General features: G+C 36.2%; 1 protein-coding gene across 4 annotated transcripts in view; it reads left to right on the top strand.

Annotated features, from left to right (window-relative positions):
* Window positions 1–27311, top strand: part of UQCC1 (ubiquinol-cytochrome c reductase complex assembly factor 1) — a 93561-nt gene that overhangs the window by 6857 nt on the left and 59393 nt on the right. For all 4 annotated transcript variants that reach the window (XM_079128335.1, XM_079128334.1, XM_079128333.1 and 1 more), the window contains exons 3-6: window positions 6803–6898; window positions 9118–9225; window positions 16506–16578; window positions 22779–22836. In XM_079128335.1, the coding sequence (XP_078984461.1) occupies window positions 6803–6898; window positions 9118–9225; window positions 16506–16578; window positions 22779–22836 (335 nt within the window). The remainder of the gene's footprint in view (window positions 1–6802; window positions 6899–9117; window positions 9226–16505; window positions 16579–22778; window positions 22837–27311) is intronic.

Below are 27311 nucleotides of genomic sequence, written 5' to 3'. Positions count from 1 at the left end.
TCTGGGTCTCTATGGTACCAGCTCAGGATTGACTCCTACAATATGGTGTCTAGGGTGTTGCTTCTAAATACCCCAGCAATGGATCTTAGCCTAGGATGCCATATTATAGTCTGATGATTTTTACTGTTGGGGAGTTTTTCCAGATATTCATCTCTGAGTTAACTTTTTTAAAATTGTAAACAAATGGGATACATGTTGTTTCTCTGTTTGTACATGGAGTAAAGGCATACTATTTGTGTAATCATAAATTTACATAGGGTAATGTTGTTTGATTCATTCTGTTATTTTTTCCCTTCCCCCCATCCCTCCCACCACTCTTTTCCCTCTATACAGTCCTTCCTTCCTCCATTCTTGCCACCCTCCCTAACCCTAACTCTAACCCTAACACTAACCCTAACGCTAACCCCTCCCATGAGTTAACTTTTTTCAGTTTCTTTTGGAAGCTGCTTTATGCTACCTTTATTTGAGGTGAGAAATGTTCTTTTTCTTTTTCCTTTTTATGAACGTAAAATCCAAGAAACAGTTATTTGAGGCCTTAGTTTACTATTGACTACATGATTCATTATAATATAGTTAACATTGGACACATTGTGAAGGGTTTTATTTCTCCTAATTTTTGTTATTCATACGAATACTTTAGAGATAAAGTGAATAACATTCACCTATGACTTCACATCTGAAAACATTGGTATTTTCATCTCCATTGGGTCTTTCCCTGCCTTTATGTTTGTGTGTGTATACTAATTTTTTCCCTTAAGTACCTTAACAAATATCCAGAGAGTGTTATATTCTGGCTTCTTTTCACTTATTAGAGTAGATTTTATTCATGTTATTTAGATAGCCTTTATTTGATAAGCCTTTATTTCATATTAAAATTAGCCCCCCCCTTGACATCATAAGCTTAGATACACATTTTAAATTTAAATTTTAATTTTTTCGTACTGGGGATCAAATCTATTGCCTCATGCATACTGGGCAAGCACTCTACCACTGAGCCAAATCCCTGCCCCTATTTTTTCTTATTTTTAATAGGGTGTTTCTTTACTCTAGGTACCTCATGTAAGTGGAATTGTATAGTATGTGACCTTTTATGACTGACTTACCTCACTTAGCATAATGTCTTCATGGTTCATCCATGTTGTAGCATGTGATAGGATTTACTTTTTTTTTTTTTTTTAAAAGCCTGCATAATATTCCGTTGTATATGTATCACTTTTTAAATTTTTAATCTATCTGGGTCAATGGGGATTTGGGTGTCTTCTACCTCTTAGTAGTGCTGCAGTGAGCTGGGCATGGTGAAGCATACCTGTAATTCTAGCTACTCTGGAGACTAAGGCAGGAGGAGAGAAAGTTTGAGACTAGTCTGGGCAACTTAAGTGAGACCTATCTCAAAACAAAAAAATGAAAAGGACGGAGGATGCAGCTTAGTGGAAGAGCACCCTGGGTTCAATACCTAGTACCACAAACAAAACCCACTATAGTGAACGTGTAAATAATCTCTTTGAGATCCTTTGAATTCTTTTAATATATGCCCAGAATTGGATTGCTGGGTTAGCTGGATTATATGATAATATGATAAATTTTAATTTGTTTGTTTGCTATTGGGGATTAAACCCAGGGGCACTCTACCACTGAGCTACATTTCTAGCCCTCTTTATTATTTGAGACAGGGTCTTGCTGAGCTGCCCAGGCTGGCCTCTAATTTTCCATCCTCCTGAATAACTGGGATTATAGGCATATGCCACTATGCCAAGCTATATGTGATTACTCTTGATGGTTTCTGATTACAACAGTTATTACCGTGGTGTTTGCCTAGTGGTGATTTTTATTTTCATCATTCCTACGTTTATTAACTAGAAGTCTTTTGTAAGGAAGAGCTGTCACTTCTTCCCCACTTATTTACTTACCCAATTATTTATATCAGTTTGAGCCTGTGGATATTTATTTTCTTTCATGATTTATAATCCATTTTCTAATTAGTTGTTTTGTGATCCATTTGTTACAGTATTGGCTATTGGGAATACCTTCAAGTTTCTTTCTACACGCCTCCATCATTTTTTGAATGCTCCCTTATTTCCTGGTACCACAAGATGTTTTAGGTTGTATTTTCCGTGCTCTAGCTCTACATTTAATCATTTCTTCAAGGAAACGTGGTTCCTTTTATTGGAGAATGGAATCCTCTGAATTCTGTTCTCCAATAAAATTATCTGGGTGTTGAATCTGTGTTGTTGAACTCTAACTCAGGTTTTTAAAGGCAACTTATTAGAAGGGACAGAACATAGCTTTAAATATATATTGTAGTCCTTAATGAGCATTATTTAGTGTCCTAATTTCTAAAATGGGAAGGAAATAGTATCAGCTGAACAGTTGCTGTGAGATAAGTAAGACATAAAGCATAGAAGTTCTGGGCACATAAGAGAGCTTCAGTAGGTTGTAATTACAAATTTTATTGCTCTGCATGTTCATGTTACTTGTGTGAGTTTTCTCCTTACTGTATGAAATGAATCTTAATTTTTTTTTTTTTTGTCCTAAAACTACCTTCACCAAGTTGTAACCTCTCCCTTGGTTTTAGTTTCCTCGTCTGTGAAGTGAATAAAGGTTGGACTAGAAGATCACTGAGATTTTCTTCCAGCTCAAGTGTTATTCTAAGTTACTCCTTAATTTTTCAGTTGCCTTTTCTCCAAGCTAAACAGCCTCAATTCATTTTAACCTTTCCACTAGGACCTTTTATTCATCCCTTTGATCATTCCTGTGGTTCTTTTTTGGATCTTCTCCAGATTATCCTTCTCTTTGAAAAAAATAGAAGAAAAATCCACCTAGTTTTTATTAAGTACTGTCTACATGCCCAGAATGGGGTTGAACATTGGGACAGAAAATAAAAGAAGTGTAAGATGGACTGTGCCCTGGTGGAGCTTATAGTTTTGTTAAACTATATGACACATACACCCCCATGTGGCATTTAAAAATTGCTTGAGTCTGTCTTTCTTTCTCTCTCATCAAGGAAGTCCCTTGACTTTTAGAACTCTTTTGAAAGCAAAAAATAAGGGTGAAATCTTAGCTAGGTGTGGCGGCCCACATCTGTAATCCTATTGACTCAGGCTAAAGCTGGAGGATCACAAATTCGAGGCCAGCCTCAGGGAGGCCCTAAGCAACTTAACAAGACCCTGTCTCAAAATTAAAAATAAAAGGGGCTCAGGATAAAGCTCAGTGGTAAAGTACCCCATGTTCAATTTCCAGTACCAAAATAATCAGACAAACCAGTGAGATCTTGTACTCCTTTTAACCAGGGCTCTTTGCAAGAGTTTATCACTGTAGATGTCTAGTACAGGTCCTAACTTCCGTTATGTGTTGTAGTTTGCACACCTCTTTTACACTGTTTTATTTGATTTAAGAGACAGATAGATCTGAAGCTTCAGCCTAAATCTCTGACTCTGTTTTCTTTCCACTGTGCTGGGTTTCCCCTCCTCTGCATTCTCATTTTATCTTCTTTATCCTGCTCTCTTCTATGAAGTATTTTCTAATGACTCCAGGTCACTCTTCCATTTCCAAATTTCTGTTGTTTACACTGTTTCACATCTTTAAGCATTTTTGTATATTTTATTGAGATAAATTATAGAAAAATGGCATGAGTCATATGTGTATAGCTTAGTGAATTATTATAAAGTAAAAATACCCAGCATCCACATCAAGGAAGAGAACATTACCAGGACTGCAGAAGCCTCTCATCCCTTTGTAGTCACTACCTCCAACCAGGGTTATAGTTTTTACCTTAACTACTATAGATTAGTTTGCCTTTGTTTACATACATATAGTGTATAGTCTGTTTATCTGCTGTCACTCAGCTTTGTTCTAGAAATTCATCCAGATTGTTTTTTGTAGTTATAGTTTATTCTCATTGTGTAGTATTTTATTATATGAATATGACACCATTTATTTGTCCATTCTTTTGTTGATTGATAATTGGGTTGTTTCAACTTGGGGGCTTTTTTGAATAGTGCTTCTATAATCATTCTTGTTCACGTGTCTTAGTGGACATATGTATACATTTCTGTTAATGAAACAATTCCTGAGCCTTACAGTTGTATATACATTCAGTTTAAGTAGATACTGCCAAGTATTTTTCAAAGTGACTAACATTTTATACTCCCACCAGCAATGTCTTGAGAGTTCTAGTTGCTCTACATTCTTACCAACACTGGGTTATATTTTGTTTGTTTGTTTGTTTTTTAATGTGGGTGACAATTTAAAATGTAATATTCAATAAACCTTTTTTCTCTTTTTCACAAGATTATAGCCCTTTGAGGATGAGGAGTCTGTCTGTGTCCAAAATCCTACATAAGGACTGGCATATCTGGACATTTAATAGAGGTTGGGTGAATGAAGCATATGTGTAGATAAGATCAGGAAGGAAACAATCAGAAGTAAAAAAAGTACAGGTGTAAGATTTATTCACTCAAAAAATATTTGAGGATTTCCCTTGTGCAATGCACTGCACTTGATTTTGGTGATACCTAGTTCTAACCTTCATGTTTAATTTTTGGTAGTGGTGATTGAGAATGAGCAAGTACATAAATAAATATATAATTATAGATTATAATGAGTACTATCAAAGAAATGAACACATTGATACTATGGCAGAGAATAGCAGATTGAAAGGAACCTGTTTTTAGATAAGGTGTGCAGAGAAATCCTCTTTGAAAAAGTGACATTTCAATGTTTCAGGGCGTCTTTTCTCTTTAAAAAAGTTATGTGTTATTGTCCTTTGAGTTAAAACGAAAAATTGAGGTCTTGAATGGTCAAATGAATCTTTTTGAGGGAGCAGGGGCAATATTGAATAATACAAAAAAGTAAGTGTGTGTGTTTATGGATAAGCATAGGTGTGGGACAACTAGATGTCGTCCTCGGTACTAAGTACATAAGTGCTTCAGCAGTTCAGGGTAGTGTGAAATGTTTACTCATCATTAAAGGAGGGACAAAAATACAGTAGGTGATGGCACAGTCACAGAAGGAATCCATCAATTACTCCTGGAGCTGTGGGCAAGACAAAGATCATAATAACCTAATAGAAGGGAACTTAATCTAAAGCACAGCCTGTTGAAGATGTTCTTGGTTGTGTTCTTTGAACTGGTTTAAATGCTTGCATTCTAGATGGACTGTTGTGTTCTAGATCGGCTATTACAATGATGTGTGTGATGTCATGGGAGGTGTTTAGTCCCTGTTTTATAAAACCTTCTTGATACAGGAATTAAATAAAGTACAAGTGTCCCTGGGACTTACCAGAAGGATTCTGACTAATCTTTTAATATCCTTGTTTGGAAAGAAATGTGACTAGTAATGTTCCACAATTAGAAATTCTATTTTCCTTCATTAAGATTAAAGAGGAAAATCATTTTCATTCCATGTGTCCCATCTCTTCTTGGAATATACCAGAATCGAGGGATTAACTCTCTTCCTGCTCCCTCCCCACCCTTTTTTATTGTAAAGGTAATAAAACATTACTGAAGGCTTGGAAACTGGATTCCTAAACTTAGTCACAGTTCTTTTTTCTCCCACTAGTACTGGGGATCGAACCCATGGCCCCATGCATGCTAGGCAAGTACTTTACCACCGAGCCACATCCCCAGTTGTTATCTATAATTCTAATGTAATAAAATAACAAAATAGCACTTTTTTTTGTTGCTTCCTAGATTTACCCATATACAGTCATGTTTTTGCCTATAATTTTATCCATATTATAAGCCTTTTTGTGTTAAAAATAATAATTTCTAATGTAAACCATAACTTTGGGTGCCTAGGATGTGACAAGGAATGTTCATTGTAACAAATGTACTACTTTGGTGTGGGATGTTATTACTGTGAGAGTTTGTGTGTTAGGGGGAAGAAGGCCTGTGAGAACTCTACTTCCTAATGGATTTTGCTATGAACCTAAAAATTGCTTTTAAAAGCCTGTTAAAAATAGCAGTGGTTACCTGATTTTCCATTCAGTGCCTTAGTTTAATTAACCCTCCTTATTGGATTTCCCCCTGGTTTTTGCTCTTGTTAAGTAATGCTACAATGAAGATCTCTTACATGTAGTTTTCTCTTTATGAATTTGTTTTTTTTAAAACTGTGTGTATTGTTTTTGATAATAAAAACATCAACCCAATAGAGTTGTGGTGAAGATTAAAGAAGGATAGAAGGGTTTTTCTACAGCAGTTAGCATAGTACCTGGCACATAATAATTATAAAAAGTAATTGTTTTAAAATGCAGTGTGAACATAAAAGGAAGCCAATTATGGTCTGAACAATGGTGATGATGATGTTGGTGATGATGAAAATTCCTATTATCGGTTTCTGTGAGAGACACTTTATATAATTGTCCCCTTTAATCCTCATTGCAATACATGAGATTCAGTAAGTTACCCATGGCCACTGAGCTTGTAGGTAACAGAAGCAGATTTTATTTTATTTATTTTAAACTTGATGTCTTTGGGGTTTTTCCCTCTGTATACTGATCTACTACTAATATTTAGATATTTATTATAATTCTGTTTCCTAAAGTTGACTCAGATTTAATCCCATATTTCCAGGGCTGAATCCTTTTACTAGTTCAAGTATTTATTAGATATTTATTGAGCACCTAACATGTACCAGATACAGTTCCAGGGGCTGATTATGGATCCTATTGGTGATCAGATCACCAGGAACTGTGCTAAGCAAGGTTGGATAGCACCTATAGTCATATTTTGAAGCAGCTCTCTCAGATTAACTCTCTAAGTGAATGTTTGGTGTTGCTTACATTTTTTTTTTTTTTTAATCCCAGTTGCCCCAGTTGGGACAATCCCGAAACTGTGGTGGGTCAGAACAGATTCCTGGAACAGACGTGCCACAAAATAGGAATTACCACACCACAAATAAGGTGAGAATTGTTAATGCTTTTTATGTTTATATTGTGCTTTCAGATGTCTTTTTGTATGTTTATGTGGTGCTGGGAATACCCAGGGGTACTCTACCACTGAGCTACATCCCTAGCCTTTTTTAGTTTTTGGTACTGGGGATTGAATGTAGGAGCGTTTAACTACTTAGCTACATCCCCAGTCCTTTTTTTTTTTTGAGACAGTCTCACTAAGTTGCTTAGGGTCTTGCTAAGTTGCTGATGCTGGCTTCGAACTTGCTATCCTCCTGCCTTAGCCTCCTTCTGAGTCACTGGGATTACAGGCATGTGCCTCTGCACCTGGTCTTTTTTATTTTGAGACAAAAAATTTGCTGAGACTGTCCTTGACTTGCGATCTTCCTGCCTCAGCCATCTGAGTTACTAGGATTTATAGGCATGGGCCATCATACCTGACCAGATGTTCTTATTTTGATCTCAACAATATTGTTCCCCATGTGAGGCAAGGGAATATAGAACTGGGGCTTGGGGAGTTGAAATGACTTGCCCAGTGTTACAAAGGATGGTGGCAGACCCACTGAATTATTTAAACTTCAGCCTTCTAAACTTCTGTTTTATGTTTGTTTTTTCATTGTACTCTCTTATCTAGGAAGTACTTTAGAGGAAAAGAGCCTTCCTGAATTTTGGACAAATTATTTAACTTGTAGTTTTTTGGTTTTTTTTTTTAATTGGTTTAGATAGCCTGCTTTTCTTTGGAAGCTTAGTATTAGAACAGGTTTTCTTTGGAGTTTATTTTCAAATTGCCATATTTATATTTTCTATATTCATTAACAGTATTTATTATACTTTTATGGCTTGGATATTAGGTATTCTCCAAAAGCTCATTTGTGAGACAATGCAAGAATATTCAGAGGTGAGATGATTGGGTTATGAGAACCTTAACCCAATCAGTGAATTGATCCCCTGATGGGATTAACTGAGTATTAACTGAAGGCAGGTAGGGTGTGACTATAGGAGGTGGGTCACTGGGGGCATGCCTTGGGGTATATATTTTGTATTGGAGTGTGGGGGTCTCTCTCTCTTTCCTTTCTGATCACCATGTGAACTGTTTCCCTCCGCCACACCTTTTTGTCATGATGTTCAGCCTTACCTCCATCCCCGAGGAATGGAGTCAGTTGTCTGTGAACTGAAATCTCTGAAATCATGAGCCCCCAAATAAACTTTTCCTCCTTTAAAATTATTCTTGTCATGTCTTTTTGTTACAGCTGCAAAAAAACCTGACTAAAACTGTACTGAAGAATATAAGAGTTGGAGAACATTTTATTCAGTGCTTACTTTGGTTGATTGTGGTTTTGGATGACTTGCCTGCTTTCAGACAGTATTTTTCTCACCTTTCCCTTTTACACCAATAAATAGAATGTTTTTCTTCTCAAAATTGTTCTTTGGGAGATTGGGATCAAGATTTCCTTCTAAGGACTGAAGGTATATCTTGGTGATAGAGTGCTTGCCTAATATGTACCAAGGCCCCAGATTTGATCCTCAACACTGCCAAAAAACCCCAAAACAAACAAAATCAACATAACCAAAAAGTTATGAAAGTGCTCTTTTTAGATATAATTTTTATTCTAAAGATCCTAAATTTAGGACTGGGGTTGTGGCTCAGTGGTAGAGTGCTTGTCTGGCATGTTTGGGTTCGATCCTCAGTACCATATAAAAATGAATAAATAAAATAAACTTATTATGTTCGTCTACAACTAAAACATTTATTTAAAAAATCCTTAATTTATGATTTCCTAGACGTGGGTTAACAGGCATGTGGTCAGTGAAGTGTGTATCTCTTGCTTTGTAATTTGGAAGACATGTATTAGATAACATCTAGATGTATTTGCACTGTTATGATGTCTAAAGAAATGAAAAATAAAAATTGTAGGTAAGCCAGGCTCATTGGCACATGCCCGTATTCCCAGTGTCTCAGGAGGGAGGCTGAGGTAGGAGAATTGCAAGTTCCAGGCAACTTAGTGAGACCCTCAGTAATTTAGCAAAACTGTGTCTCAAAACAGAAAATAAAAAAGGGCCAAGGATGTAGTTTAGTGGTAAAAGTGCCCCTGGTACAAAAAAAAAAAATGTGTGTGTGTGTGTGTGTGTGTGTGTGTGTGTGTGTGTGTGTTCCATACAGGGAATACAACATCTAAGCAGTTTTTTTGCAACTTATTTTGGTTTCCTTCTCTGGTTATTTGACCAAATAGCTTCCTGTTACCAAGGATTCCCCACAACCTGTTGAAGAGAAGGTTGGTGCTTTCACAAAGATAATAGAAGCCATGGGATTCACAGGACCATTGAAGTACAGCAAATGGGTAAAGTCTTCTAAGTTCTTCTGATTTTTTTCATTTGGGTTTTGTTCTTCATTTGTCTCATAAAGATTTTTTTTTTTTAAAGCTTGTTTGTTTTCATGAAATTCATACATTATTTTGATAATTTCTTAAACATGCACTCCCCACCTCAAGCCCCCACTTCCTGGTCAGGTTTATGTAGCATGTGGGTCTGAAATACTCCTTCAACCTGATTCCTTGGAAGCAGCTTAAAGTAGCAGGCACCCAGTAAGCCTGGACTTTGCAGGTCCTTGCTACATGGTATGCTATGGAGTTCTGAAGGTCAGATGGGCAGTGTTCTTAAGGAAGCATTACTCTCTGATGAAGACATTTTCATTAAGTGATTTTTTTTCTAGGTCATTGTAGTGACATTCTTTAAAATTTTAGAAAAAGCATCTTTTTATTAAAGTAACACTATGACTTGTTATAATTGATTTCTTGTTAATGCTTGACCTAGCACCTTATCTCTTGTACAGTAGTTGCTATAAATGAATGAGTGTTCTCTCTGCATCAGGTGCATACTGACCCTTATAGTAATACCTTTAATCAATTTAGTAATAGAATATTAGTGATTTTGTTCTTCAGTTATCACCTATTACTATTCTATCACTATGGTAGAGTGTCTCTTAGTGCCTTTCAAGGTGGCTAGAATAGTAGATAAGTCTAATCATTCACCAGTTATAAGTCAGAGCAGACCAACACAAAACAGTAGAAAAGACATTTCCAGAGAATATAACTTTGCACAAAATAAGTAATGACATTTACATTATTTTAACAATTTGGATTCAAATTAGAATTTCAGTTTTAATATGGACTCTACTCTTTGTTTCTTCTTACAGTACTTTCTCTTTCTAATAGTCATTACTGCCATATAGGTTTTGCTCTGTATGTGAATTCTAAAAAGTCGGCAGTGATCGCAGTAGAATTTGTTTACTTTTTATAAGGGGATTTTTGAAATGTATGGAGAGGACACAGATGTTAAGTAGTAATGATATTCTTGAGACCATGAAGGTATGAAGTACTTTCCAGATCATCAAGGAGATATTAGCTATGTTTATTAAGGTTGTATATACATACATATGTATTTTACATCTTAATTCATTGACAGTTGATAAATTGTTGACTTATTTAGTAATGTATTCACCAAAATCTTTCCCCCTATTTTAAAAAAAGGTAATGATTTAGATTTAAAATTTAAAATGTGTTTTATTTGAAAATTAGAAATTAGAAGAAGGAAATGAAAGCAGAAAAAAAAAAGAAAATTTACTGTTTTTTTCATTTCTTGATGATTGGGTTCCACTTGGTTACTACCATATGCTTTGTCTAGTCTGCTTTTTTATGATTCCAGAGGGAAAATTGGCTACCATTTGGAGGATTACTAAGTCATCAAGAACATTCCTTCACTCTTGTAGCTTAGCTGATTTTTTTCTTGGTTCCCTTTGTGACCTCAACTAAATCCCTAATGTTTGCATTTAAAAATTATCTTTGTGATGTGGCAATGTCTACTTTCTGTAATCGTTGTTTTTAAAACTTATGACAACAAAATATCAAAGTCTGCCATTCTAGTATGATTTTGGTGGGAAAATCTAGATACAACTCACCCCACCCTTGGTTCTGAGAATTAAACCCAGAGGTCTTTACCACTGAGCTATCTATATCCCCAACCCTTTTTACTTTTTATTTGTAGATAGGGTCTTGCTAAGTTGCTCAGAGTAGTCTTGAATTACTGATGCTCCTGCATCAGCCTCTAAGTTGTGTGTGCCACCATGCCCATCTTCCATTTTGAAAAACTAAAGAGCTCTTTTCAGCAATGTTAACTCAGAAATCTATGGCTAGACATTTGTATTTGATTTCATTGACAGAATTCTTTATGTTTTCACATGTATTTGATTAGGAAGTAAAATGCTGGCTTATCTGTCCATGACAGCAGAAATAAATGTCTTTATACTTTAATGTTTTCATGTATAGTTCCCATTTTTCTTAGAATCATAATTAGGATTTTAAATGTAGCATTTCCTTATTTTTTGGAGTATCCTGAAATAACCATTCTTTTACATTATATTTGTATAGCAATATCATATAAAAAAGGACACGTTTTTCTGATTCAGGCACATGCCATGGAATGGATAGTTTTTTTATTAGCATTTAGCCAAAAATTTATTTCTGTTCTGAAGAACATGACAAACTGGAATATATTCAGAGTTGGGCAGTAAGCCTTGTGAAAGCTTTAGAAACTGTTGAATGAAGAAAGGTTGAAGGAAACAGGAATGCTTAACTGAGTTACTCCAATGGCCAGAAAAATGTTTAATGAATGTTATATGAAGCATATTTAAATTCAGTAAAATGAAAATCTAAGAATTGTCCTCCAGTAGGATAGGTAGCCTTGCAAGGTCATTGATCTTATTTGAACAGGGGCCCATTATGAGTCAAGAATGCTGAAGAAGAAATTCCAGTACAGAATAGAATGCATAGAATTCAGCACAGAATTCATCTGTTGCTGGGAGAGCAGATCTTCAATCCTAAAACTGTCCTAGATGCTTCTGTTTCCGTCAAGTAGCCTGATGGTCTTCCAGAGTTGGAATGAAATAAACACGAAGTCATTCAAGGACCAGAATAGCTTGTATTGACTAGGTAGAAATTCAGTCCACTTACCTCCTTAACTTATATTAATGCATGATTCTTGAATAGGTTCTTTCCACTTACTATTTCTAGTTTCTGTGTGATGGTCTTCAGGGACTTGTTTTAGAGATTTGTCCAGGAAAATGGCTCACCCAAGTATAAAGGCTTGGCTTTGCTGCAGGAAAAGTGAAGAGCTATAAAATGTTCTTGATTGCCACAGTTTGAGCACTGTGTAAATACCCCAGCCAATCTGATGCACTCTTCATTATTTGTTATGAGTGCTTTTTCATGAACATTTATGGGGGAAAACTTCCTTCTCAAGGAAAGACTTGGTCCTTGAAGACAAGTCTGCCTCTCCTAGGGCAGGGTGATTAATTGTGAACCTAAAGGACTTTATATAGAGGAAACTGCAGGATTCAAAAAAAAAAAAAAAAAAAAGCAAGAATTAAACAGAGATTCTAGTTAAAATTATAAACTTATCTAGAGTTGGACAAGGCCATAAGTTTCTTAAGTATACTGATTTTTGTCTGTTTTGTTTTCCTCAATATTCTCAGCTCCTTGACCATTGTCAAATGAGGTGGAGAACTAAGAATTTCCAGAGTTCCCATCTCAAGGTTGGAGTAGACCTGAGAAGGCTAAAATATTAGGATAATGATAGCATTATTTCGGGGATGGACAGATCAGTGCTTCCCAAATGTATTCTGTGACTAAGTACTTATAATAACTGCAGATGTTAACAAAGTTAAACAGACTTTCTTTTTTTTTTATATATTTTGATATGGTGAATTACATTGATTTGCCTGTGTTGGATCAACTTTGCATTTATAGCTAGAGATGCCATTTGGACCTGCAGTTTTCTTTATGGGAAGGTTTTTAACTACAAATCAAATTTCTGTATGGATACAGGATTGTACCTGTTATTTATTTATCCTCGTGAGCTTTGCTAGTTTGTGTCTTTAAAAAAAATTGTCCATTTCATGTAAGTAATCACGTTCATTGCCCAGAGTTGTTCATAATATTCTCTTATTATCTTATTAATGCCTTTAAGATACGTAGTGATCTCCCCTCTCTGATTCCTGATATTGGCAATTTAAATCCTCTGTTTTATTTCCTTGATCAATCTTTCTAATTTTATTTATTTACTTTCAATTTTTTTCCAGTTTGATTTTATTTTTTCCATATTTTTATTGGTGCGTCATAGTTGTACATAATGGTTGTACATAATGGTGGAATTTGTTGTTACATATTTGTCCATGCATGTAGTGTAACAATATAATTTGGCTACTATGATCCCCCAGTATTTTCTTTTTCTCCTCCCTTCTGGCTAATTTTACTGACATTTTAAAAGAACCAACTTTAGCTTCTTTTATTTTCACTGGTTTCTGCTTTTTAGGTTATCATTCTTTCTGCTTGCTTTTAGCTTTATTTGCTCTTCTTTTCTAGTGTTTTACCAGGAATTTTATTTAAATGTGAACATCTAAACTGCTGATTTACTCCCCAGATAGATGTATCTGATTTTCATTTTTATGTTCTGATTTTTCTGTAATAAGCTTTATATTAAAAGTTTTGAAAATGTGACAGACCTCAAAGTAACAAATCTTCATTACAATCAGAAACATAATTCTGGCTTAATTTATTATAGGTATTTCTGTCCATCGGAAACAGTGTTTTGGTTTTTGACTCTAGAGTATATAGAAAAATATGAACATTGTATAGCATTGGGTATAGTTTATTTTAGTGACTTTGAGCCTTAGTAACAGTTCCACTGAATTGGACATAACTTTTCTTCAATTGCTGTGTCATTCTTGATCTGTGCATGTTTTTGTTTGCATATTTGAGTTTTAACTTTCTCTGTCTTTTTAAGAAAGAAAACTTCTACAAGTCTTTTCTTGATGTGCTATTTTAGTTAGTTGTATAGTTGTATTCTTTTTTTAAAATTATTTATTTTTAAATTTTTACAGACTGCATTTTGATTCATTGTACACAAATGGGGTACATCATTTCATTTCTATGTTTGTACACTGTGTAGATTCATCCCATTTGTGTAATCATACATGTGCCATAGGGTAATGATGTCTGTCTCATTCCACCATTTTTCATACCCCGCCTCCCTCTCATTTTCTTCTACATAATCTAAAGTTCCCCCATTCTCTCACTCTCCACATCTCTACCCCCATTATATATCATTCTCCACTTATCAGGGAAAACATTCGGCCCTTGGTTTTTTTTGGGATTGGCTGATTTCATTTAGCATGATATTCTCCAATTCCATCCATTTATTTGCAAATGCCATAATATTATTATTTTTTATGGCTGAATAGTATCCCATTGTGTATATATACCACAGTTTTTTTTTTATCCATTCATCTGTTGAAGGGCATCTAGGTTGGTTCTACAATCTAGCTATTGTGAACTGAGCTGCTATAAATATTGATGTGGCTGTGTTACTGTAGTATGCTGATTTTAAGTCCTTTGAGTATAAACTGAGGAGTGGGATAACTGCGTCAAAAAAAGGTGGGTCCATTCCAAGTTTTCTGAGGATTCTCCACACTGCTTTCCAGAGTGGCTGCTTCAATTTGCAACTCCACCAGCAATGTAAAAGTGTGCCTTTTTCCCCACATCTACACCAATATCTATTATTGTTTAGTTAGTTGTATTCTTAATGAAATTTTTTTTTTTTTTTTTTTTTTTTTGGTACTAGGGATTGAACCAGAAGCACTTTACCACTGAGCCATGTCCCCAGCTCCCAACCCTTTTTTTTTTTTCTCTTTTTGAGAGAGGGTCTCATTGAATTGCAGAGGCTGGCCTTGAACTTTCGATCCTGCTGCCTAAGCCTCCCAAGTATCTGGGATTACAGGTGTGTGACACCTTGCCCACTTAATGAGATGTTTTAAAAGTCTTTGAAAATACATGTTTCTGTAGCACTCAGTTGGTCTTTAGACTTTAACAATTCAACTCAACTCTTCCCCTCCCTCACGCAGTACTGGGGATTGAATCCAGGACCTTGTGCGTGCTAGGCAAGCACTCTACCACTGAGCTACGTCCACACACCTTCCTAATATCATTTTGAGACAAGGTTTATCACTAAGTTGCCTAGGCTAGCCTCAAACTAATGATCTCTCTGCCTCAGCCTCCTAAATAGCTGGGATTTCAGGTGTACACCATCATATCAGGCACAATTTAACTCCAAAGGCATTTATTTTTGATTTTTAGATTTGTTTTTATTCAGGCATAATTTGGATATAGTAAAATATATAAATCTTAAGTATATAGGTTAGCAGATAAATTAAAATCATCACATATCAAAATCCTAAATTGGGCACAATCCCAGTGACTTGGCAGTCTGAAGCAGAAGGATTGTAAGTTTGAGGCAAGCCTCTGCAACTTAGTGAAGCCCTAACATAAGACCCTGTCTTAAAATAAAAAATAAAAAGGAATAGGGGGACTGGGGTTGTGACCCAGTGGTAGGGTTCTTGCCTGGCATGTGTGAAGCACTGGGTTCGATCCTCAGCACCACATTAAAAAAAAATGAAACAGCTATAATATATATATATATATATATATATATATATATATATACACACACACACATATATATATATTTAATATATATAAAGAAAAAAAAGGGATAGGGATGTGCTTGTGGTATAGTACCCCCAGGTTCAATCCTAGTACCAAAAAGAAAGGAAAAAGAAAAAAGAAATCCTGAGAAAATTCCTACTGTTTTGCAAAATAGAAAAAGGTTGAGTGTTGTACTGCATTTTATATTCATTAGAAACTTTTGTTTATGTAAACAGTATTAATTTATAAACTATTAAAACTAAAGACAACATGGAAAAAAAGACACCTCCCCCCAGAAAAAAATAAAGGATTAATAGACCATTTAGTAGTGTTTTTGAGGAAAGATTAAAGGTTTCTGTTTGATTTTGGTAAGAAAAAAATAGGTAATTTTTTTTAGAATTTAACCTTTATTTTATTTGTTTGCTTTTATGTGGTGCTGAGGATCAAACCCAGCCTCACTAGTGCTAGGCAAGCGCTCTACCACTGAGCTACAACTCCAGCCCTAGGTAATTTTTTAATATAAAGGATTTCAGAGTGTAAAAAGTTGTTGTGGATAATGCTGAACATTGGCTTAGAGGTTCACATGTGGTAAAAGAATTAAAGGAGTGATTTAAGTATTAAGAACCATCTTTGACATTTCCATGCTAAAATTCTTAAATGTGAGCATTGTATAAAGTCTGTGTGAATGACTAAAAAATATCAGCTGGTGGGACATTTCGTGCACATCTCTAATCCCAGCGACTTGGGAGGTTGAGACAGGAGGATGGCAAGTTTAAAGTCAGCCTCTGCAACTTAGTGAGGATCTAAGCCAATTAGCAATACCCTGTCTCAATAAATAAATAAATGAAAAAGGCAAAAGAAGAGTGGGGGGTGCTAGGGATGTGGCTCAGTGGTTAAGTGCTCCTGCGTTTAGTCCTCAGTACCAAAAAAAAGAAAAAGAAAAAAAAATCTGTATTAGTTTACATTGCCTAGAGGTGGATTTTAGACTCTTCTAGTTGAAGAAATGTATGATTTTGTGACCCATGTCTAATGACACTAGAACATGTACTTGGTCCTGTGTTGAGTTTTTTGTTCTCTTTGTCTAGAAAATTAAGATTGCAGCCCTGCGCATGTATACTAGCTGTGTGGAGAAAACTGACTTCGAGGAATTCTTTCTAAGTAAGTTACCATTTAATAATTCTGGAAAGGAAAGTGAATCTATTTTTCATTTTTATGGTTGCATTTAAATAGGATAATTTAAAAAATCATTTGTGAAGCAATTTTTCCTGCACAAAGTGTATAAATAAGCTATTCTCTGAATAGAATAAAAAAAAAACCTATAAATAAATAATGTTTTTGGTAAATTTGGAAAAACCTTATAAATTTACCTAGTACTTTGACTTTATCATCCTCCTTGTACACGTGTCTTTTTTAAGTCAGAGAACCTTGCAGTAATCATATCCATTTTACATTCAGGATGTTCTAGCTAGTATTTTGACATGGACTTTTATTTGTCATTCTTCTTTGTTTCTAGTTTTTAATTGTTTTAGTCAATTCTGGAATAAGCCTCAAGATTTTTCTTCTGTTAAAAGAAGGTTCAAGAGGCTTGTATAATTCTAATATTTATAGCTTATTGATAAATTGCTTTCCTGAAGGGTTTTACTGATTTAGACCTCCCCTAGCAATTGATTGTATCAACATACTATTACTTTTGATGCTATAAACTGTTGTAGCTGTTAACAAAGTTAATTAAAATGAGTACTTATGAAGTTATTGGGAGAATTTCAGTTCCATGGATTTTAGAAGGAAGTGTGTGCTATGGTACAGCCATATCCTTGAAGTAGAAACCACTAATAAGTTTATATCTGCTATTGTTTTCTGACATATTTATGTATATATATTAGCAATACTGAAGAAAGATAGATGCAATCTTGATAATTTAACTATTCTGTTTTTAAAAATCAAATATAAGTTGTTTTATATTACTGTTTCAGCAGATTGATATTAGAAACTTAAAGTATTCAGTTGCAATTCAAATTAATTGTCCACTTTCCATTTTTTGTTACTCTTCTTCAAAAGATGTAATAATTTCTCATTGTAGGAGGAATTAGTCCAAAAGGAGAAAATAGTCTTTCCTACATAATGAATAAACTATTATTACTAAGAGTTGTTTTTTTCCTTAAGTGGTTTCTTGAATTCATGTGCTTAAGTATTTCCATATATATGTGTGTGTGTGTGTATGTGTGTGTGTGTGTGTGTGTGTGTGTGTGTGTGTGTGTTTAATATCTTTTCTTTGTGGTGCTGAGGATTGAACCCAGTTCCTTGTTCTTACAGTGCTATACCCCCAGTCCTTTTTAAAAATTAAAAAAAAAAAATTTTTAGTTGTAGATGTACACAATACCTTTATTTTTTAATTTATTTTTATGTGGTGCTGAGGATTTAACCCAGTGTCTCACGTGTGCTTGGCAAGTGCTCTACCACTGAGCTATAACCCCAGCCCTCCCCCACACACCCCCAGTCCCTTTTCTAAATTTTATTTTGAGACAAGGTTTTGCTGAGTTGCCCAGGCTGGTCTGAAACTTGTTATCCTCCTGCTTCAGTTATCTGAGTAGTTGGGATTTCAGGTGTGTGCCACCATATGTGGCTGATCTTTTTAATAAAAACTTTGTCCTCAGATGTCTATTTTTTATTTCATTCAACAAATAAATTTAGTATACTTAATTTTAAAAGAATATTTAATAGCTGTCTTTGTTTTATGTAAGCTCCTTATTATTAAAAGTTCTTTTTAAGAAATATTTTTTAGTTGTGGATAAACACAATACCTTTATGTTATTTTTATTTTTATGTGGTGCTGAGGATCGAACCCAGTGCCACATGTGCTAGGCAAGCACTCTACCAGTAAGTCACAACCCCAGCCCCTTAAAGGTTCTTTAGGGTTCTTTAGCTAATATTAATATTATAGTGTTGAATAATAAGGTTATTATATATTTAAGTTACTATGTCATGTTTCAATTCATAGTCTATTGTAAATTACAAACTTAAGAAAAGTTTATGGAAGTTATAATTGTTATGTACTAATAACTCACATTTTCACAGAATGTTTTTACATTTGTCTCATTTAGGAGTTACAAAATCTTTTGGAATAGGAAGAGCTCATATTCTTGTTTATTTTTGTTTTGTTTTCAGAAACAGTTGAGAGCTAGGCCTTGCACCTGTGTTGTCTGTCTTAAAATCCAGAGATTGTCCCTCTGTAACATTGTTTGTGAATGAATATAACTGCAAGTTAGAAATCGTAATCTCTATTAATAGTTTTACTATTATGCTTGTACTGGCTTTGAACCCAGATACTTTACCACCAAACTGCATCCCTAGCCCTTTTTGTTTTTTGAGATAGGGTCTTGCTAAATTGCTTAGGACCTCACTTAAGTTGCTGAGCCTGACCTTGAACTTGTAATCCTCCTGCCTTAGCTTTCCAAGGCACTGGGATTATAGGCATGTGCCACTGCACCTAGCATACTTTATTGTATTTCAATGAGTGCTACCTCTGTGAGACGTTGTATTAGTGTTGTAAACTGTTTCTATATGCTATGGTGTGTGTATCTTGGTGGGCTTTATCCTAGCCTTGTCATTCAACGTGGTTGTCTAAGGTGTCAGTAAATATTTCAGTGACACCACTCTTAGTAAGGTTTTCTAAGACTTAGAAAATTGCCTTTAAAGACCTATAGCAGTTCATTTGTTTTATGCTCCAGTGTGGCTCATCTTGTCATTTGTGGGTAGGTTAAGTTTTAAAATGAAACCAAGGTTGTTTCAAGTATGGCTAGTGAATAAAAATTTGTAAGTACCATCTGGAGGCAAAAGATTAAAAAAATTTTTTTTAAATAATGAGGCTTTCTTGTGACTTGGATTCTAAAGAGTAGGCCAGACATGTTTGGAATAAGAAAAGGGAATATATATATATATATATATATATATATATATATATGGTGTCACACCTTTATATTGACCACTATTCACTTGAAAGTTTGATTTTGTAGGACTTGACTTTTAGAGTTCTGAGACTTGAGAGCTTTAGGCAACTGGCCAGCATTATCCTTCCTCAGCAAAAGTGAGGCTAGAGCCCTTTCTTGAGGATTGTATGTGAGCGAGTTGTTCATTGACAGTATGTTGTGCCTGTCAATCTCCTGGACAGTCTCCCATAAAATGCCAAAGTTATAGGCTTTTTGTCATCTCAGAGCCATGGTGTTTAGAGGTTTAAATCTAGAGAGCTAGATATTGGGGATTCTGATAAGATATCTTAGCAGCTACTGTTGTTTTTAATATGAGCAACTACTATTGTATTTAGGATTTTGAATAATTCCCCTTTTCCATCATAAGTGAACAGCATGCCTGCTGAATACATGGCAGTTTTCTGACTGGTATTTTGGAGATCAGTTCTACTAAGAAGTAGAATAGTTTGGAACAGAGGTGACCAATCAGTAAAACATGTATTTAATTCCACACTGTTGTCGGAAGATTGTTTTGTCTTTAGTCCCTAAGAGGCTGATTACCCTGGAGAGGAGAATCCTTAATGAATAAGTTCTGAGTTCAGAACTCAGCCCATCACTTTTTTGACACAATCTTAACTAATTAGAGAGGGTTTTCAAAGATAATTTAAACCCTAGTATTTAAATAATTCACTGTAAAACAGTAACGAGTATTTTTTGAGTACCTATTAAATACAAACCATTTCACTAAACATTTTATAGGCCTTATCTAATTGAATCCTCACAAAGACTTTATAAGGTAGGTTATCGTATTCTTCTCATTTATACAGAGAAGACAATTGAGGCACTGAGAGGCTTAGTAACTTCACCCAGAGTCATGTAGCAAGTAAGGGAAAGAGTCAAGGTTTTGAGCCATGCAATCTGACCCCATATGAAAATGTGTTAATACTGCCTGCCTTCAACAGTATGAATTATTTAATTTTATTGAACTTGGTATAAAGAAAGCACCTAGTCTCAGAAAATAATGCTCTGAATGTGCACTGAAAGAATGTGATCATGTCAAAGGTTTTTGCATGTTTTAATTTTGAAGTATGTAAAGTCTTTTTATCAAGCTGAAGAATCTCCTGTACTTTTGTGTTGCTCACAGTCAGCCTTCATTGGTCTTGTTTTTTAGGGCTTTTCTCTGGGTTTCTGTTTTGACCCCAGTATGTACAGGGACTCAATCATATGCCAGCTCTCTTCTCATCCTCAGCCCTGAGCTAACCCCCAGAAGGGGAAATTGTGACCCAGGTCCAGCTGCTGGCTTGTCTGTCTGTCTGTCTGTGCTTCCACCCTAAGAGCTGATTCCCTCTCTGAGAAAATTGGAAAGACTCCTGGAGACTGCTGAGAAGCTTTGATGTAGAGTTAGCAGTTGAACAGATTGTCCTTTAGACACAGCCAAATTTCATTTTCCAGATTGAAAGACAGACTTCCAAGAAAACTTTTCTTTTTAATGTTTTGTTCTAGCATCCAAAAAAAGACCCAACTTCAGATCCAGGCTTGAGAGTTTCTCAGGGCTATTCTGGTTCTAGGTGGAGGGCCGTTGGCCCACTCTCAGATGGCGTGTGTCTTTAATAGCTGAATGACTGGCCAGGCCAGTCTTCACCTCCCTCCTGCTGGACTCAGAGAGGAAGTCCACTTGACAGCTGCTGGGCACCTCCCAGTAGGCACTCCAGAGTATTTTGGTGTCACTTTGTGACAGACTTGGATTCAAACCCCAGCCCTGCCACTAGCTTCTTAATATTGTGGCTGCCCACAAGTCACTTAGCCTTTTTGAATCTGTTTCCTCATCTCTAAAAAGAGGTCTATAATGCTTCCCTCCAAGAAGTGAGGATTAAGTGAGATAATATATTAAGATGACTAGCAGTAGACCTGGCATGTAGTATGGGCCCTTTTGAATGTTGGTTTCCCTTCTTAGGCAGATGGATTAAAAACACAGTATTCTGGCCAGGCGTGGTGGTGCATGCCTGTAATCCTAGTGACTCAGGAGGCTAAGGCAGGTGGGTAACAAAATTTGAGGTCAGCCTGGGCAATTTAGTGAGACCCTGTCTCAAAATAAAAAATAAAAAAGGGTTGGGAATATAGCTCTATGGTAGAGCCCCTGGCCTCAATCCCTTGTACCACATGCGTGCATGCGTGCGTACACACACACACACCAAAAGAGCACAGTATCTGGAATCAAGCAGATGTGAGTTTGATGCTAGGTGTCTTATTTCATGGCTTTATGACCTTGAGCAGTTATCTTGCTCTAAGAGTTTTCTCACCTGTAAAATGGAATAATATCAATTCTTACCTCATAGGGTTGTTGGGAAGAGGCATTGAGCTAATACATGTGAACCACATTTTATAATGTCTGGTACATAGTAAGCCCACAATGAATTTCTGCTCCTTATTAGTATTGGTGGTGTTAGTGTACCTCAAAATATCTTGCCTGTGTTTTTATCTCCTAGTGATCCCTATTTGTTATCATTTAGTAATCATATACCTCATCAATTGCTGAAAGACAAAGAATAAGACTTCTTTCTTGAGTCATTGCTCCAAAGGATAAGATCTGCCAGAAGTGCCACATTTCCCAGATTCTCGTACTTCTTTATCCTCTTGCTCCAACTTTTCTCCTTGTCATGTAATAAGGAGGGCACATTCAGTGGGAGATCCCTTTTCCAGCCAGAGGCATTCTTAAAGATCTGAGAATTGAGAGGCTTTGATGTTTGAGCACAGATCTGATTTGTGGGATTTGAAACCAAGAAGAAGCCCTGCCCAGTTTTGTCATTCCTGGAGGTGATGAAAGCCTTTGATTAGGTACAGTCTGCTCTCTTATTCAGCTGCAACTCCCAAGAGTGCCACTTTTTTCTCTTGGTTTTCTTGGGTAAATCATTAAGTACAAACATGACCACACTACTGGGTCACCTTAAAGAAAGCAGATTGGAAAAGGAGACTAGAAAGGCTTAACTTTCTCAGTAGGGCTCAAGCGAAAGCAAGCTGATATTCAAGTAGAATAGGGGAAGTATTCAAGCCCAGGAAGAGAAAATACTATAGAATCACATGGAAGTTGGAAAATACCCTAGGGACTACTCTAGGCCGAATTGTGCAAAATGAGAAACTGAGACTGAGAGGGAAGAAGTGATTTGCCCAAGCCCACATAGCAAAGACTGAAACTAGAAAACTGGTTGACTACACTCAGTACTCTTCAGTCCATGGTCTTGCGCATGTTTCTACTGCTCTTCTCTGCAATAGCATAATCTGAGAGTTCTGTACTGCCAAATATTATAGTTGAACAAACCCCTACTAGTATTTTAAATATAATTAACATGCCTCCTCTAAACTCTCACATGTTTATGCTTTGTGGTTATTTTCTAGGGTGCCAGATGCCTGATACTTTCAATTCATGGTTTCTTATAACCCTACTTCATGTCTGGTAAGTGAGCAATTTAAATGAAGTAACCAAATATATATATATTAACACTGCTGACTTGTAAGGTATGGCTTTCTGAGGTCCTGATTATGTGAAATGGCAGTTGTTCAGACATAAAAAACTGTTCCTTTCATTTTAATAACTGGTGTCTTGAAGCACATTTTTATTAAAGGTCAAAGCATAGGCCCAGAAAGAAACTAATATTTGTAGGATTTTTTTAAAGAACACCTAGCCCAGTGAACAATGCTATCAGTATCTTTAAGGGACTCTGTGAGCTTGGATGGAAAGTTCTCTCCCTTGGCTGTTTTAGGAAAGTTCACATTTACGTAAAAGTGGTTTGAATTGTGAGAATCCGTGGTCATTTTCACTGCTGGTCATCAGAAACCCTATAACAAATTATAGCACTGACATTTACGCCTGTACCTCCAAAATGTGCATGCAGGTTAGATTCATGCCAGGTTTGTTGCATGTAAAAATATTTAACACCTTGAACAGTATATTTTTTTCTTCAGGTATGAAATAAGTAGCCAAAAAAAATCAATTTTTCATCTACTGTTACACAGTATTAAAGGTCAGAGGGATATAGGAGTCGTTGAAGTGGGGGTTGGGGAATGTATTTTCAAACTGCCAGATCTTGGGGAAGTACATTCTGGAGAACCAAGTTTATTACTTTGACCATTTTATCTGAGGAACATGGGAAATGGCTGCCCTGTCAAAAGAACCCTTGTTTGAAATTGCCTTCAGCTGAGTCTTGCATCACAGTGCTGACTACTATATAAAGACTTTTTGGTTTTGATCACCTCTGAAATGTTTCATCTAAACTCACACCGTCACTGAGTTTGGCTTAGGAGCCTAAGTTGGCATTTTATTTCATGTTATTTTTTTTTTCCTGGGTTGGTAGTTTATTGAATGCACACTATGTCCTGAGCACTTTGCTGGGATTCTCAAGAATCTCACAGTCTAGTAAGGGAGATAAGACATGTAAAATGATCTGATATAATTTGAAATGGCTAAGTTCTGTAATAAATGTGAGTAAGTAGTGATGTTGGGATCACAGAGAAAGCTGTAACTATCAAATCCCTTCCAGTTACCTGTTGTTCTTTGAAATGTGCCTTGGCTTTTAGTAAGGCGGCTTAGAAGGCTTACTGCTTTCCTCTGCTCTTCACAGTGAAGGTTAGGGAGAGGGTGCGGGAAGCTGGATGTATTGAGGGGAAAACTGCTTTTTCAAGAGCTGAGGACCGAAGAGGTGGTACTGGAGAATTACTCACTGGAAAGGTAGGAGGGTTGAGAAAAGTCTAAGCTGTTCCCAGAGGAACTCAAAGATAATATTCAGAGCCTGTATGAAAGACTCTTTATTGCCCATATAGCTAGAGGTATCAGAGTTGGTAGAGGGAGTGGATGGCAAAACAAAATATATAATCCCTATAACCACATCCCAAGGTCAATACCTGACTAACAGCAGCTGGGAGAACCTTGAAACTACTTGAGTTCTTTAAAGTTTCCAAACTATGCCTACTGAGCCTTCATTGCTGAGGTTGGTTAAATTTCAGAGGAGTGGGTGTACCACTACCAGTTAAGCAGGGGAGGGAGGCTTTCTGCTTCAGATCTACTCTTGCTCTCCCTAACCCCCTCTCCCTCACCTCTAGTTCTGATGATCTGCAGGTGTTGGTGGATTTAATCAGTAACTTAGGACCATGGGGTTCAAGACCATAGGGTGTTGTAAAGGCTAGCACAGTCTGTGCCTTCAAGAAACTTTAGTTCAGTGGGAAGCAGACAAAGTATAATTGCCCATACTGGTTTATAATGGAGGGCTGTGTTCAAGGCACAAGCAATTTCTGTGAAAGCACAAATTCAAATTTGGAGGCAGCCAGTCAGGGGGAGCATTGAATAAAGTATAGCTCAATTTGAGATATGCCACAAAGGGGTAGTAGAATTTATGTCAGAGAAAGGGAGGGCATTTTAGGTTAGAGACTATCCAGAGCAAAAGCCAGAACACATACAAGAACATGGAATATTTGAGGGCAGCCGGTTTGGGAGAATTGTAGTGGAAGGGTCATCAGAAAAGTCATCAAAAGTCACCAATTGTGCTGTGATCCTTTAAGAAGAATTGGAGAACTCTCTCTTCTATGGGATATAGGAATGACAGATCCACCCCATGTCTGTGGAGAAGCTGTTTTTAAGCCCTGTCCTCTTTGCCTGAGGCTTCAGGAGTGTTAGCAAAGAACAGCCAATTTCCAAGTTACAGAACTCAGACTTGCTAGAGGTATGGGGATTGAAATACCTCTTGGAGGAGGGACCATGAAGGAGAGATGGGGAGGCTTAGGAAACAGTCATAAAATTAGAAAGTCCTCCCCAACTCTCAAACAAGACCCAAAACAGGCAAACTCCTAGTAAGTAAAAATATCCTGGTAGCAGACTTTCCAGAGTGCTTGTTTGGGTTCCCAGGGGTGTTGATTCCCTATAGACTCCTAGACTATGAACAGGATTTCTCACATCCTGTTAGGTGCTTGGAAGGAGAGTAGATGCTTTTTTCTGTGAACTGGGGTTTAGGACTGGAACTCTTTCCAGTTCCTAGAAGACCCTTATTGGTTGTGTATTCACATGAGCTTGCAGTTGTAGTGACTGTGTCCATTGTCTTTGCTAAACAAGATTAGTATTGACTGTCGCTGCTGAAAAACTGCTCAGAGAGGCTGCTGAGTTTTCCAGCATCCCCACATGGATTTGATAAAAACAGCCCTCCTCCTCCTTTCCTTATCATGGCCAGTGGCATTGTGAATCCATTCAGGTGTCCATACCAGAAAACTGGGAGTTCTTGATTTTTCCTTCCTATCCTTCACCTGTCACCTAATTCAAACTTTTTTGGCCCTGAGCCATAGTAACGTACATTTTACTTTGTGATCCACAGTACATACAAGTGTCTTATAGAAAAGTTTTATAAAACTTATCTTTACAATGTTAGGTAATCTCTGATATTTTATTTGGCCTTTGGCTTGGCTTCCCTCTCCCCTTCCCATTGGTCTTCTCAATACAACTTGGATCCCCCTCCTCTCTCAAGTTTCTTAGCATGGCATTTCTGTCCCACCAGATGTGAACTATGCTGCCTTTAGTAGCCTCATTTGGTGCCATTCTGCATAGTTCCTTCTCTATAAAAGGCCCTTCTCCTCCTCCTCATTTAACAAACTCCAATTTTTCCTTTAATAGCCAATTAAGATATTATCTTCCTTTTGAAGCTTCTCCTGCCCTCTGAAGACAGTTAGTTCCTCTTCTTGTTGCTTTAGTATGTTTTTCCTGTTTTTAAAAATTAAATTTGTTTTTAACTGACACATTAAAACATAAAAAGTGTACTCATTAATGGTCTACTTCGTTACCTATATGTATACATGATTTAGATATGCTACATGTATATGTTATATAGTGTTTAAATCAGGATAAACATATCTCTTCATTTATCCATTTATCATTTCATTATTGTAAAAAAATTAAAATCCTTTCTTCTAGCTTTTGTGTGTGTGTGTGTGTGTGTGTGTTTCTGGAAATCAAACTAAAGGACCTCATGCTTACTAGGCAAGCACTGTACCACTGAGCTACATAACCAGCCCTCTTCTAGTTTTTTAAAATGTACAGTTCATTATTATCATTTCTTGTGCAGTAGCACACCAGAATTTGTTCCTCTCTAACTATAGCTTAGTACCCATTGATCAACATTTCCCTAACCCTCCCCTCTCTGTATTGATCCCAACCTCTGGTACCTGCCATGCTACTCTCAAACTTCTATGAAATCTTTTTTAGCTTCCATATGAGTGAGATCATGTGGTACTTGTCTTTCTGTGCTTGGCTTATTTCACTTAATATAATGGTCTTCAGTTCCATACATGTTGTCACAAATGACAACAGGTCCCTTGATGTTTTGCACACTTTTGTTAATAGCATTCATCATTTAATATTTTTATATTTTATTTGTATCAATCTTCTTTGTGAATGGTGAATTTATTAAAAGCAGAATTATTTTTATTATATTTGTATCTCATGTCTTCCCACTCAGTTGCATGTGTTGATCTTAGTTTGCAACAGTATTTTTTTCTAATGAAAATTGATTAAATTTCTGTTCTTTTTAATTTCAAAATAAGGTCTCTCTTAGTTGCCCACGCTAGCCTCAAACTTTCCATTCTCTTGCCTCAACCACTGTGCCTAGTCTATTACAAATTTTAATAATTTAAACAACAAACTTCTTATTTTTGTTTATTTTTATTTTGACATTTAATTGATAAAATTGTATGTACTTAAGATGTACAATGTGATGGTTTGATATGCATCAGCAAGTACTTATTAAATAATTGATGGCTTCAGCTCTACCTTGACTTCATGGCAACTGTAAAGTCCTGGTTTCCGCTAGTTGGTCAGGTGAGAGTGGAAAAGCTCTCCTACTACTTAAGCCTTCATGGGTAGTGAGATTTATGTAGCTGGAATTTATGGTGACA

This window comes from Sciurus vulgaris, assembly GCF_902686455.1.
Source record: "Sciurus vulgaris genome assembly, chromosome: 2".
NCBI lineage: Eukaryota > Metazoa > Chordata > Mammalia > Rodentia > Sciuridae > Sciurus > Sciurus vulgaris.
This window is presented reverse-complemented; position numbering and strand designations above follow the sequence as displayed.